The sequence below is a fragment of the Ahaetulla prasina genome, chromosome 3 (assembly GCF_028640845.1).
Source record: "Ahaetulla prasina isolate Xishuangbanna chromosome 3, ASM2864084v1, whole genome shotgun sequence".
NCBI classification, from domain to species: domain Eukaryota; kingdom Metazoa; phylum Chordata; class Lepidosauria; order Squamata; family Colubridae; genus Ahaetulla; species Ahaetulla prasina.
Genome location: NC_080541.1, coordinates 44,382,933 through 44,398,251, shown reverse-complemented (window position 1 = coordinate 44,398,251; position 15,319 = coordinate 44,382,933). Strand labels below are relative to the sequence as shown.

Below are 15,319 nucleotides of genomic sequence, written 5' to 3'. Positions count from 1 at the left end.
TGGCTTAGATTTTTAATATTGCAATCAAAGAAAATTCAAAATACTGTACAGTAAAATGTAATATAATACACGGTTATAATACACTATTATTACATTACAAATTAAAAAAAACAAATTAGTACAGCAATCACAAATAAAATTCAAATGTGCTGAATGGCCAGCATTGTGAACATGGTATCATTACTACTCTAGTTTAATTCAATATGTAAAGCACTTGCCATTTTAAAAGATATCCTAAATATATACAGTGCTAATGCTTAATATACATTTTTTAGAAATCCAATTACTTCCAAAAGTGCACTCTTTTCTGGCAATAATCCTCAATAAAATAAAATCTAAAAATATCAGTTACAGTTCAATCTTTTGCTACAATCATGGGGGCAAAGCAAGAATTCTGACTTAAAGAATTTTAAATGCAGCACCTTAAAATGTAAAAGACTATGAGATATTAATAAAATTATTGGAAGATATATTTTTGAATACACAACTCCACCTATCAGGCTACTGATGAAGTTCTAACAACCAGCATATCAAAATTATCTAAAAGAAAAACCAGTATAGATTGAGATCTTCTTTTATATGCTGAGCTGAATATGGATATGATGAAACAATCATCAAAACGCTTTGCTAGACTACTGTATCATAATTAAATTCTTTTCTGATGGGAAAAAATAGTCACTTTGATCTTCAAAAAGCTACATTTTCCATATAGCATTATTAGAACAAAAGTATAGCAATGCTCTTCTGTGTTCTTTACTAAAACAATGAATAGAAAGCATAACTCAGGAAATCCTATATCCTATTTCCTATAACATACTGTTATTTTCAACCAAGTGACTAGAATTTTTATGTTTAAAGTTGCAGAAGAAAAATAGAACATAAGAAATATTTTGCATTTTTAAAAATCAGAATCTTTGTTACTTTTTTTTCTTTTGTAAATAATGAGTACAAATCTTCAAAAGTTAAAGAAGACATAGTCCAACTCCAGCACATAGGATGTTATTTTTAATTGCACATGGTCTATGTTTAAGTTTCCAACAAATACAGAAATGTAGCAAGGGGATATAATGTATCATAAAATACATTTACATCTAAATTAAAACCTGCAAAATGCCTTAATGCCAGCAATTTCTAAAATGCATTTTATTTTTATTTGCATTTTTCCTCTGGTAACACAGAGGCTATTCTCTTAGTAAACCAGTACATTGAATACTGCCAAGCTTCTGTTGTACTAATATTTATATTATTATTTACAGAGAAAATTGCTTTGCTATTTAATAACAAATTTGTTTAACCTGAAAGGAACAGCAGTCTGACTTCAAAAAAATCATGATCTTCCAATTATCAAACTGGATACCATTCCCTTCAAGAAAACTGTGATAGATATAGTTATGCTACTTATTTCTTAAGGAAATTGAGTTCAGACATCATTACTATTTCTTTTGCCAGATTCAATGTTTTTCTCCATTAATTATTTTCATATTTGATTAAATCATGAAACAGGCAATACTACAGCAAGTTATAAGAATGCAAGCTTACTGAAATTCAGCAGTTTAGCTGCAACAAGATGCTATTACAGTCAATGGTTTTGAGCATATATTTGTGCACCTCAGTCTCATTAACTTTGATAGGGATCAGCCTACACTTCGTGTGCACAGTTGTAATATTAAACCTTAATATGTAATGTTTACCAAGCATTTACAGATGCAGCAGAAAAATTCACATAGCTCCTAAGTCTTTGTTTTTTTTTTTAATTGGGCGTTTCAAAAATTTCTTGTCACACAAAGGAAAAGATACAAAAATGAAGAATGTATTCTCTGCCTAGAAAAAAAATTAAGAGTATTCCCTAAAGAAAAGTTTCTACAGAAAGAATACTTAACTCTTAGTCAAACCAACCAGATTAAAATTAAAAAGCTACTTGTGCCTTTCCAGCTTCATAACTTATCCTATTCATACATGAATTTTCAGTAAATGATACTGATCCTATTGTTTATTCCCTAGAATCATTATTCTATTTCTTCATTACAAAAAAAGTCACTAAACTGTCAAACCATTTTAACAATTTACATTCAAATCAATACAAAATTGCCATTGTTTTTACTCAGTCCTAGAAATGTAAGCCCTATGGAAATGCTATCATTGCCAAAAAGTATTTTCTTCACAACAGCTCTAGCACCATAATTCCAAGCATTATATAACAGAAGCCAGATTTTTTAAAAAGGATATCCAGTGTTGATGTCCTGTTGCTCAGAAAAAGCGCCGCTGCTTTCTTGCTTATATCAGCCAGTTTATACTCTGTTACATGCTAGTTTTGAAATTCATTATAGACTTAGCCGATGTCAGAAATACTTCTCACCCTATGAATTCCTTATGAATGCACAACTGGTTTCTTGGTGTCATGGCCATGTGGTTGTGTATTTGCTAGCAGTTTGCAGTAGTTTTCTGATTATGCAGGCATCTTATTTTGTATTGCCTGGATCAATTTTAAAACTGTATGTTGACTTATTTTACTTCTTAAAGAGCAAAATTATATATTTAAAATTACTCATTCATGAAAGTGTGGTTTGAAGGCTTTATACACAAATAGTGCAATACAAGATAAAATCTGGAGGATTTCCTCTTAGGAGAAAAGACAAATGGTATGTAAATGCATAAGATATTCAAGTGAACTGAGGCAATTGTTCTCTCTAAGTAACTTTCCCACATAAAAAAATAAGCCTTCCCTTTTGGGGGGTATTTAATCATAGCATTCCTTAGTAATTTTGTGTGATTGTAACTGCAAAAAGTTTAAACATACTTTAAGAGTACAAGTATTTATATTATAAATTTATTGACAGAAAAAGTCATGTGCCCAAGCCCTGGATAATAACTGTGAACTTAAGATTTATTTCCTATACTTTTCTATATTGTCTTTCACCCTTTCAAGTTTATTATTATCAGATGAAGTAGTAATAATGCACATAAATAGAAATATGCGAAGAGGCAAAAAGTGCAACATTAGTATCAACTTAAAACTTCTGCTTTACTGAAGCAAACAGTGTCTCTTTCTTAAAAAATAGATCTGGTGAACATGCCGCTTAAAGTGGATTCAGTTTAAGTAACGTGATGTATTACAAAAAGCTTTAAGTATGTCCTAGGTGTAAAGAATTTAAAAGTTTTTATTAATTCACTGAGAAACCCCTGATAAAAGTTCTGTTAAATTTGATTAATCCAACATAGGAAGGGATCACAGATAATCAAGCCTACTTGTAAAATGTTCCTGAACCAAATCAAATTCTTATTATTCTGTTCTTAAAATGTTTGCATTTTATTGTCTTTGACCATGTAAAAACATACTATAGCATTTTAGCAACTCAAAACAAAACATACTATCGCTTGCCAATAAAGCAAGGAATTATAACTCAGACATCTTTATTTTATGTTTCTTATATACTGTCTTCCATATCTTCCTTTACAATTTTAAAGAACTATCAGTAAATGTACTTCAGCATTTTGACCTATCTAACAGATATAAATTTGATTCCAAATGTCAAGTATAAGCAAATGTTGTTTAATGAAATATGGACCACTATCTGACAAACAAGTACATTGTCAGGTTTTATTTTCACATATCAAACTGAAAAAATATCTTAATGATTTCATAGGGGCTGAAAGATTAAGACTTTAATGGAATAAAAATTACCAAAAAAAGGAGATAATCCACAACTACAGCAGATATTTTTTCTCAGTGTTGTTCTAATAACTAATATACAGGTAACTGAGAGCTAACCTGGCAGCAGAATGTCAAATTAAAAGTTACTGTCTATCACACACTTGCTATCATGCAATGAGTAACATATAATCTTTGAAACATACAAGATTCAATGACTAAATTAATGTGGTCCAGCCAACAAACTACATTTGCACAGTAATCTATGGTTGATATCAGCTGTTAGACATTTCATGAATGATCCATTGGCTCAGTTGTATTAGTGATTTCTGCATCTTGGCTATCCATCTCTTCAGGCTCTTCAACTGAATTTCCTTTTTGGGCTTTTGATCTTGTGGAGAATGATGCTGCCAATGCATTTGACATGTTACTATCAGTTATTTCTGTATTCAAACGACCACTGCCACTTGATAAAGTAAATGATTCAGTTAAATTCATTTGAGGGCTCTTTGTTTTAACTGATGAACTTGTTGCCTCTAATTTCCTTTGAGAAAAATCATTTGTTGCCAATTGCTCTGTATTTTGATCTCGCAGATGTCTGTCCATTGATGCTTGAATTGAAGAAACCATTTCCTGCAATTTTTTCCGCTGTGCCTCAATTAAATTAGGATCAAGTTGTCTACTATCTCTCATTGTTCCTACTCCAGGAGCTATCCGTATAAGTTCATTATTTCCAGAATCACCTGTATACATGGAAGGGTCCAATTTAGCAGAACTGGTATTGAAATCTGTACCTGTGTTTTGCTTTCTTCCAAGTGGAGCTTCCCTAATTTTTGGATGAAGCTGCTGGCTACTGGCTCCACTGCCTAGAGAATGGCCTTTTCCTTGAAATGCAGTTATATTGTGGAGTTGCTCTGATTTCTTTTTAACTACTCCACCACTACCTAATTTTAGCAGTCCATGTGAAGGACTTGCTTCCCTGCTTCTTGAAGAAGCCTCTGCTCGTACTTGATTTAGGGCCTCTTTAACCAAGTCTTCCACATCAGAACCTACAGGGAAATGACCAGCAGCATCCACACAAAGTTCCAATCTATCTTCTGTTGCATTGTATACAAAGGTCTTGCCAGGCAAGTGTGGAAAAGTACAGTGTTCACCATCAGCCAGACCTGCAAATGTAATAAAATGTGTATTTATGACTTTTAATAAAGCTTATCAAAGCATGAAATATAAAAAAGTAAAGTATTATTTATATACTCCAAATACATTCAAAAAATGCAAAATGAAAAAGAATAGAAGACTGGCTAAATAAGATTCAATGCCCTAGTGAAATGTGCATGTGGACTTTGCTCTTTAACATTCATTGACATTAAACCTGGAAATTTTATATAGCCATAATAAAGAGTATATAAAAATACATACTTTAGTTTAATACATGGGCATTTTGCATAAAAAGTACAGGACATATCAGAATTAATATTAATAAATCTTAATAAAACAGATAAGTATGTCTTGTTGGGCAAATTACTATTTTATCTTTTTCCTACTTTTTCAGAAAGAACACAATGGTAGTCTAAACTTCAGTAAGAGGCTATTAAGAATGTGTGATAGACAATCTCTACAATAACAATATGCAATATTGAAAATGGATAAATTTTAATTAATAAATTGTGTCCATTAAATTAAGGTGAAGATTATCAAAATAAAACATCTAAAAATGCATTCTTTATTTTTTCTGAGCAGAGAAAAGATAGTCAGAAAGTCATGAGGGAGGAAAGTATCAGGGAAATCCAATTCTAGCGCCAAATTTAGTTCCTGTTCTTCCCTTATAAAGTTTGTGGACAAATATATTTATGGGATAGGAACCAATATGGCTAAGGAAAGCAGACAATATTATCTTGCAGCTTATGCCATCTTGCACATTATATGCCATTATAGAAACATATAATGTCTCCCTCACCTTAGCGATAGCAGAAGTGACAGATGAATCCTATTACCAAATAATATCAGCACATCTAGTCTTCAGATCCTTAAGTTTTACAGTACATTTGTCTTCCATTTTAATTCTATCACAATGTCCTTTTCAGTTCTTGACTTGAATTCATTTTTCAGATTTTGGTTCTAGATCAAGAACTTCAGCATACAGATAATTAGACATATCTGTCTAAGGTAGTTAACACCAAAGTGTTAAATATATAAAGCACAGCATGGTAGAAAAGATACATTAACATAAAATTAGAAAGTATACCCATTGTTTTCTTCATTATATTGTAGAATACACCACCCTGCTGGAACAGATGAGGAAGCCCCTTTGCATAAGACCAAACATCTTCCCCTGTGAATACAAAGTAAAAATTAATTTAAGAAACAGAATACAGATAACTTTTTCAGTTATACCATGTTTTCTAAAAATCAGGATGATGTGTTCTCTTAATTCTTTATAAAAAGAAGAAGTAACATTGGAAATCGTGTCTTATACTGTATTTTAACTGCAAGTTGCCTTCAAAAACCTTGCAAAAAGGAAGATATAAATATTTCAAATTAATGCATGATACAGATATGTAAAGAAGAATTCCACTTCTAAATGTCTTGGATTAGGCACTTGTCCTCTTGATGTTTCCTCTGAGATCTGGATGGACCTACTCTGTTGTTATTCTACTCTGTTGTTATTCTGAATAAGTATGAAGCTTCTTCACTGAAGCATTTGGCAAGGGAAAAGAAGACCCTTTACTTCACCCCATCTGGTCTGTCTCACCTATCACCTTTTGATTTTATTGCAATTTCTTTATTTAACTGTTGCAAACTGCCCAGGCTTGTTGGGAGTTCCAAAAGCCATCAAACATCATCCAGAAGTACACTCCAGCTAAATTTTAGCATGGTTCAGAGAGAGGACAGAACATTCTGTTGTTCTGCAGAGCACTCCATTCTCTTTCAGTGAACTTTGCAAATCCCAACACTCTACACACACACTAGGACTGCAACTTCTTGAAAGATCATGGCTGCTATATCCTACTAAGGTTCGGCACAGCTATTTCAGGAGTCTTCCAGGCATGCCCAGAAGGCATTTGTAACAAGACCAGCAATTCCAGCAGAAGCATCTTTTGTACAGATTACCTGAGAAAGCCCTTGAAGTGCTTACTGTATGTGGCTGTCTCAAAGTTAGATCAGCAGAACATGGTTCACTTTGTCTACTAGAGCTACAAGTTAGATAAGGAAATCAAGAAACAGCCCAGAAGAGAATGGCAAATCATTTCTATATTGCTTCCAAAAAACTGAATGACCATGTCCTTAAAATAATCAGTCCAATTTAAAGAAACACTACTTTTAATATACTCATACTCCATCACAATAAAGGCCATTTTAATTCATCCTACCCCATTTCTCCTACTTTCACTACTTACATTTTAAAACTTACCACATACAGAGCTAAACAATAAGAACAATTTTCTGGAAAAAAATCAAGAAAAAAATCAAGAAAAATTGATTGCACTGGATTAAGCATTTGTCTTACATCACAGATAAGTAAGAATATTATTATCTTCTAACAGCATTTTAAAACCAAACCATATCTTTCTTTTCAAATTATTGCCATTCTACACCATTTGAAGGTCTATGGCTGAAGCCAAAAATTCAATTTTTCTCTACTTAGATTCTATGCTTGAAACTGCCTTTAAGATTACTTAACGTGTCTCAGTAAATGTAGACTATTCACAGGAAACAAAGCTTTACTAGTTGAAAAATGTCCCACGCAATTTAACTAACAAGTTTTGTTAAAAGGTATAAGGTCATGAAGGACTAACTATAGACTCTCCTCCTACATGTCAGGCAATTCAAGAATCTGTCAGAATATATAAACATCTGGAGATGAACCATTTTAATATATTTACTTGAAAGGAATATGATTCTGAATTTGAAGCAAACCTCTCATTCCTCTAAAAATATTAAACAGGTTATTTTCCTGTCTTCATATTACATTCAGCCTCAATCTAAGATGACCTCTTATAAAAATCTTTTTCAGATACATATGAACACTTTCACATTTCTAAGAGGAAATACTTATGATTAATCCAGGAAATAACCCCTGATAAAAAGGTCACAGTAATTCCTTCCATTGCTAGGCTATTCCCAATCCAATCTGTAATGAAAACCAGATCAAGGGCATGACTTGCCATTTCTGTGGCACAACGGTATTCCACTTAAAAAAATCATTGCCAAGCCGTCCACCATGTCTTAAAACTCATATTTAAATAACTTGACAGCATCTTGTATGCAATTAGTTAACACAAGTGACACAGTTCAGAAGTAATGAAAAAAGAGTGTCAGCATACCTATATTTATTTCAAACTTAAGACGCTCTCTTGACTTTCTTAGTTGATGCATACAAGGAGACATATAGTTTCTGCTTTTGAACAATTTCCTGTTTTGTCCAAACTTTAATAAGTTAGCATTACTTGAAACTAGTTAACTAAATAATGGTTCGATAACATGATTCGTAATAATCCAATTTTAATAATCCAAAATTTAGATATAATTGATCAACGTTATTAGTTTGAATAATGAATAATAAGAATAGTAAGTTCTGTTCATAAATAAAGAATAGAGCATACATTTGTACAAGGTATTTACTTATGTTATGATTTGTAATGTTTGAGTCAGGTCACTCCAAAATACATCATTCAGTATAACAAACACCAGTCTGATGCCTCCAGATGCATTGGACCCAACATAATAACCATTTGCCTGAAGTGGTGTAGGGTTTCCTGCTTAGGCTGTGGGTTGGACTAGAAGATATCCAAGGTCTCTTCCTACTCTGTTATTCTATTTCTATTTCTATAATTATTATAAAGGTCACCAATTCTGACAGTAGTAAACCAGGTTGGAAAAAATTATCATAGTACGTTCACTTTTCATACGTAGTCAAATGCATACAGCCACACATATATTAGATGCACGCTTATTTATCTTCCTCCTCTCCATTTTTTCTATCATATATCGAAGCATTGTCATTTATATTAACCCAATTTTTATTTCTCACTTATCCATTTAGATATATTAAGATAAGGAAGAAACATTAGATACCATATTTAGAGTAAGGAAGGATACCTAAAGGATTAACTTTTTCCAAGGGTCTCTACCCATCCAATTAAATTGAGTAGAATGGGCATGCTACAGATCCCATCAGCCAAAGAGTGTCAGCTAGCAAGGATTAGAGACAAGCATTTTCTGCAATGCACCTGCTCTATGAAATATCCTTCCTTCAGAGTTTAGAATGGCCCCAAACCTATTAGACTTTTGTAAGACACCCAAACCTGTCTATGTTTCCCTGCCTGGGGTGCTGAATATGTTAAGGGCCTCATTTCCAAGCTGTATTGCTAACTGACCAAGTATCTTTGTCCTATGTATATTTAATCTCAATGTTTTTAGTGTTTTTAGTGTTTTAAAAAGTTTTTAGTATTTTAACTGTAATATATTCTTTGAATTGTAAACCGCCCACAGTCAGTGGCTGAGATGGATGGCTACAGAAATTGAATGAATGAATGAATGAATGAATGAATGAATGAATGAGCAAGCTAGCTAGCAAGCAAGCAAGCAAGCAAGCAAACTACTTTCTCTTCCTTACATCTTTTCAACTTGCATTCAAGAGGAAAAGTTGATTCCAGGAAAAGGACTGAATTTTTATTGAAAATTTGTCTATGGAGATTCTCAGTCATCCAGGTCATTGAAAGTATGATTTTATTTGAAAGAATAAAATTGTTCTTCTCTGATATAAGACATATTGTTAAGCTTTCAATTCATTACACAATGAAGTTTCACTAAAAAAAATAATTGCACTGCTTTATTTATATTGACTTGATTGGAAAGTCCATTTCAAAATAAAGAACACTAACAGTGCCACAAGGGGGATAATAAAAGGAAGAACATTCTTGGAGGGTTTTCTAGAAACCTGAGGCCATTCTAACATTATCCAAAGGTGTTTTTTTTAATTGCAGTAATATAATGCTTAAGACCAATATATCAATCAGCTTTCTATATGTCATGCAGCCTGCAACCAGTTATAAGAGCTGCAAAACATTAAATTAATATGTTAACATCACCAATTAATTTATGTGAAAAGGTTTCTAAAGCATAATTCCTAGTAGATTTTGCCAAATAGCAGATAGTGCTTAATACAACAAATAACTTGTTAATACATCAACTTTGTGAATATAAATTTAGAGCAATTTTCAGATTTAAATGCATATTTTAAGAACACTAATTCCCCATTGAGTTGAATTCGCTATAAAAAACGTATAAACAACAAACATGCCCCAATGTACAACAATGTACAATAATATTATACTTTAAACAGAGAAAATTTATGTTGAATATATCAGAAAATATTTCAACACCTGACATTTATGAGCATTGTATCAGTGCTTCATAAATAGCATTTAAGAAAAAGTGAAATAAAATAAGGGGTTTTGTCTAAATTTGCAACTAATAGTTTTTCAAAGTTTCATTAAGGCACAGTCCTTCTCTAAACAATTACTTCAATGAGTTCAATTAATTAATCCTGCCGACTACCCAGGGGCCAGTTTAGCTCACGCTGGTAAAAGCCTGTTATTAAGAACACAGTAGCCTGCAATTACTGCAGGTTCGAGCCCGGCCCAAGGTTGACTCAGCCTTCCATCCTTTATAAGGTAGGTAAAATGAGGACCCAGATTGTTGGGGGGGCAATAAGTTGACTTTGTAAAAATATACAAATAGAATGAGACTATTGCCTTATACACTGTAAGCCGCCCTGAGTCTTCGGAGAAGGGCGGGGTATAAATGTAAAAAAAAATTAAAAAAAAATTAAAAAATTAAAAAATTAAATTAATACAGGATTGCCGCATTACTTAAATATTAAAATGCTCCTAACCTACAGTAATCGGTATGGTAAAAGACAGTGTTTTTATTATCACTAAAGAATTTATCTGGACACTGAACATTTCTAGCTGTACAAATATTTTTATACTTACACTCTATACTTATATAGAAGGAGATTCGTATTGCCTTACCCATAAATGTTGCAAGAAGACACAAAGAGTACATTTCCTTGTCTATTTGTTCTTGAAGTTCCTTGGAAGAAATTCTGCTAGTAACAGCAATATCATCATGCTTCACAACATGAGCTGAATGTATTGAACTAGCCTGGTTACTATCTTCCTTCCCTTTAAGAATCTCTATGGTTATTCTATCTCCATGTAGCAGAGGAACAGGTTCATTTTCTTGCCCTTCCTTAGGTGGTAGCAGCTCCTTGGGAGGAAACCCAAAGCGAATACATTGCAAATGTGGAGGAATATTAAATTCTTTAGCTATGCTTTCCTGCAATTCTAGAAATGTTGTAGTGGATTTCAAAGTGAGCATGGTCTGTCTCCCATCATTTGTTGTTATACGAATTTTCTTTTCTTTCGTAGATATTGGAGAGTAAGGAGTTTTGGTGGGAGTAGCAGGTGCAGAGGATGACCCATCAGGAATAGTACCGGGGGACACAGTTCTAGCTGGGCCTTTTTGTACTTGCTTCCATTTTTCAGTTTTTCGTTTTTGCATTATAGGTGCTTGTTCTGCAATGTTTTGTTGAATAGTTCTTTCAGTTTTACTCATATTCAGTTCTTCTTTGTGCAGTGTTTTTGTTTTCTGTCCAGTAAGAATAATTTTGGTTGGAAGCTGAGATGCCAAATCTTGTCCTTGTTGCATATCATCGGCTCTTCGCGCATGAGCACTATCAATGTTTACAGGAGTGTAATCATCAGGGTTCTTTTTGGCTGTTTGATGCAGAATTGTATTGACAACTTTCTGGACAAGAATCTCACTACCAAATTCCCCAGGAAAGTGCTTAGTAACAAGCTTCATTGCAACATCATATACATTGCTGTTCAGAGATAGATCACTTTCATATTGGAACCAATACACTGTCTCTCTTACCACTCTCCCACCCCACTCTAAAGTAATAGGGAAAGCTTCAGGGAGATTGTCATATTCTTTGCCTTCCCAATAATGTTTGAATCCACATCCACATTTGCCACCTGTTGATCTAGTATTAGTTCTGTCCCCATCCAAATATACAACAGAGCCATCACTTCTCACACGACGTACCAATGTGCCATGACACCAGTTACAGGCAGTCAGACTACTCAAACTGTAATCTGGTACTAGTACATCCTTTACAGGATTATAGGAACATACCAAACTGTTCAGAGGAAAACTGTAATTTTTATCAGGTCTTAACTGACCATGGGTACTTTTTGCAAGATTATAAAGCTTCCCTCCTGGAGCTAGCCATTCTGGAGGAACATGAAGTTCTGAAAGAGCACAACAAATGAGACACTTGTGAAGTCGGTTGTCCATAACTGCCTTTTTAGCAGCTGCTGTAACATCTTCAGGCTGAACTCCTATCACACCAGTCCGCCGATAGAAGTACTGATGTACATCAGCTACTAAACTGGGATGAATGCCATGCTTATCCATAAAAACTTCCTCCATGGCTGCAACTAGCCTCATCAAGTATTTATCATGCAAACTTCTGTCTCCTCCAATCACACAGCTACCATCGTCTTCCAATTTGATATACTTTTTAATAAGGTCTTGAGGCACTCCCCAAGCTTTAGGAAGTAATTTCATAGGCAATTTAGGCAAAGCAGCACCTTTTATTCCAACCAGAGGAATATAATGATTACGCCCAGAACTACTCCAAGCAATACAAATTGGTTTGTTCAGCATGCCATCTTTCCCCATGCATTTTTCTTCTGGTATCAATCCAGGAAGGAATGTGGCAGAATAGTCCCCTGAACTACGCATTCCACTCAAGGAATCCAAGAGAATGATGGGCCGATGTAAAACATTGGCTAGTCCAAAAATGTGGATGTTTCGAAGACCCATCGGTACACCCTCAGGAGGAATAAATAAGGGGTCACATTCATTGATTATGTCTTCCCATTCTGCCGCATCAATAAAATCATGAAAAAGGGCTTTATAGCGGCTGAGATTCTCCATAAAGTGCTTCTTGAGGTTCTCCCGCAAAGCATGCCAGAAGAGTTCCCTACCAACCAGTGCTCGGGAAATTGCATGGACTAAACAATGGCCATCACCATCCACATGGACTGGGATGAGGCACTCCTGGCTATTATTAGCCTTCTTAATATCCTCCAAGGTGTCCTGCAAGTACAGGAGGCTACCAGAGCGATCTTTGCCATATCCTACAGTGTCAACATGCTCAGGCTCAATAAGAAAGGCACGGTCCCCAAGAAGAGCACAGTCAAAAACATCTCCTTGGTTCATCTCAGTTAGGAGTTTAGCTTTGCCCGTCTGTTTATCCATTCCATAGCGGGCCAGAATGGGCGAGAGCAGCTTGCAATGATAGTTTGATAGGCCCATAACTTTCACCAGCTCGGTGTTCTTTCTAGGGGGCCCCGCCCCACTCACTCCTAGCAGTGCGTTCCGCAGCAAATTGTGCAGCACCAAGTCGGGATCCGTCACCTCCTCCACTCCCAGCAGCTGCCGCTGTTCATGACGCTGCCCACAGTCCGTGCACTCGATGCTCCCGCTGCTTAGAGGCCCGTGCGCCGGAAAAAACAGGCGCGCCTGACACTTGGGGTCAGGACAAGTGCCCGAGAAGATACGCCGGTCCTTCTTCTTCGGGACTGGCGTTGCCACTGGCTGCTGCTCCTGCTGAGGCGGCTGAGACATCGCTTCGCGCCTCCTCCTTTGCCTGCCTGCGGCTGGTCTCTTTTTTTTCACCCCACTTCTTTCGGTACGTACCCCCTCACAGCTTCATCCCCGTTTTTCCACCACACGCACAGAACCTGACAAAACTCGCCCTCTTCTTATTACTCGGGACAAATCCAGCAGCGAACACGTAAACCTCCGGTACTACCGCTTACTGCCTCTTCACTACCGTGGCCGTTGCCCGCGACGTAACGGCCTTTCCCCTCCCTCCTTCCATGCAGACAGCGCAAGCGCAACCGGCTAAGGCAGATTGGAATTGTAGTTTTCTTTTCCAAGGAAACCAGGCGGCATGATATCGAATGGGGGTAGTCGGAAACTACTACTACCGGCATGCAACACCGTACAGGAAAAACTCGAGAGCGGGGGGAGAGAGAGAGAGAGAAAAAATGTTTTTCAACAAAGACGACTGGGAAATGTAGTGTTTCCGTTTCAAAGAAAACATTGGAGCTTCTAAGAGAATGGAAACTGAAATGAATATTTCCTAGAATGCCTTGCTGTTGCCTCGTGACTTTTTTCGTGAATCGTAATTTGATGTGAAAAAGTTGTCTAGTTAGTGCGAAAAACAACATTTTTCCCTTCCTCAATCGATGTGAAGGGTATCTAAACCGGGTTAACTGTCTTGCCAATGTAAGGAGGATTGTGTTATATCACTCAAGAACTGTTTCCTGAATTCAGCAGCTACTATTAAGGCAAATATATATTTTGTACTACCTTTTGTGTGTTTTAGTTCCAGTATTTATTGCAGTTCCCATCAGAAATATATACTATAATACAGACACTCAGGAAACAGTTGATGAAGTAGATGGCAGTCAATCAAAGTGTATGCAATAATATATTAATTCTGCCACAGAGATATGCCAGAGCTGTTTATTAGATTGATAGGCAGTGTAGGGTAGCAATGAAGGCCTTAAAAAAGATATTTATTAGTATCCCACCTTGAGTTATTTTACAAATAACTCAAAGCAGCAAACATTTTCAATACATTTTCCTCCTATTTTTCCCACAACCCTGAATTGGGCTGAGAGAAAGTGACTAGCCCAAGGTCACCCAGCTGGCTTTCATGGCTAAGGCAGGAGGGTTTCCCAGTTTTTAGCCCAGCAGCCCCCAACCTTTTGGGCACCAGGGACCAGTTCTGTGGAGAGAGATTTTTCCACGGACCAGAGGGGGCATGATTTTGTGTGCTGCCTGTATCCCACGGATGGGGCTTCCCTTGTTTGTTTGGCCCAGTTTTTGGTATGCCAGAGACCAGTGCTGAGGAAACCTATTCTAGCTTAACCACTAAACCAAACTGATTTCCTATTCATATGTCATAATGTATGTAATGTATTACTGTAAGTTTTGGCGGGAGTTTTAGGCGGGAAATATCTCGCTTCTGATTGGATGCAGCCTCAGGCTGAAGTGTATATAAGGAGAGGTTTTTCTCCAGAGTGTTGCTGGGTCACACTATATTAAAGAGCTGTTGTCACTAACCTGGTCTCCTGCCTCGTCAATACCCAAACCTAACATTGGCGACGAAGGTGGGATCTTGAGGCAGAGCACCAGAACAGAGCTGAACTCACTACGAGAATCAAACCCAGCAAGGTGATGGCGAATGCAGCGATGACCGGCTACACGCCACCCACTCCGTTTGACCCTGCCCAGGAGACATGGGGAATATATATGACCCGTTTGAAAGTTTCCTGGAGGCAACGAGCTACAGGAGTCTCCGACAACCGCAAACGGGCTTACTTCATAAGCCACTGTGGGTCCGCAGTCATCGCCGTCGCAGAAGCCCTAGCGGAGCCAACACCGCTACACTCCGTATCGTGGCAGACCCTTCAGACCCTTCTGAAGAATCACTACGCACCAGCCCCGTCCAAATAGGTGCGACGGTACGAGTTTGGGGAGCGCAGGCAACAGGAAGGCGAGTCTATCAGCGACTACATG

The 15,319-nt window shown here is 36.3% G+C and overlaps 1 protein-coding gene across 1 annotated transcript; it reads right to left on the bottom strand.

Moving 5' to 3' along the window:
• Positions 1–15,015, bottom strand: VCPIP1 (valosin containing protein interacting protein 1). The gene is made up of 3 exons (XM_058175684.1): positions 10,687–15,015; positions 5,895–5,981; positions 1–4,815 (listed from the first exon to the last, which is right to left on the bottom strand). Exons 1-3 carry the CDS (start codon positions 13,352–13,354, stop codon positions 3,941–3,943), a joined length of 3,630 nt encoding a protein of 1,209 aa, XP_058031667.1. The 5' UTR covers positions 13,355–15,015; the 3' UTR covers positions 1–3,940.
• Between the last annotated feature and the right edge of the window lie 304 nt (positions 15,016–15,319).

Excerpts from the sequence above, each read along its gene's own strand:
- VCPIP1 (XM_058175684.1), bottom strand. The coding sequence starts at position 13,354 with ATGTCTCAGCCGCCTCAGCAGGAGCAGCAGCCAGTGGCAACGCCAGTC. Across the intron at positions 5,982-10,686 it reads TCTTCTTGCAACATTTATGG|GGGAAGATGTTTGGTCTTAT; the intron begins GTAAGGCAATAC and ends TTGTATTCACAG. Across the intron at positions 4,816-5,894 it reads TATAATGAAGAAAACAATGG|GTCTGGCTGATGGTGAACAC; the intron begins GTATACTTTCTA and ends TTACATTTGCAG.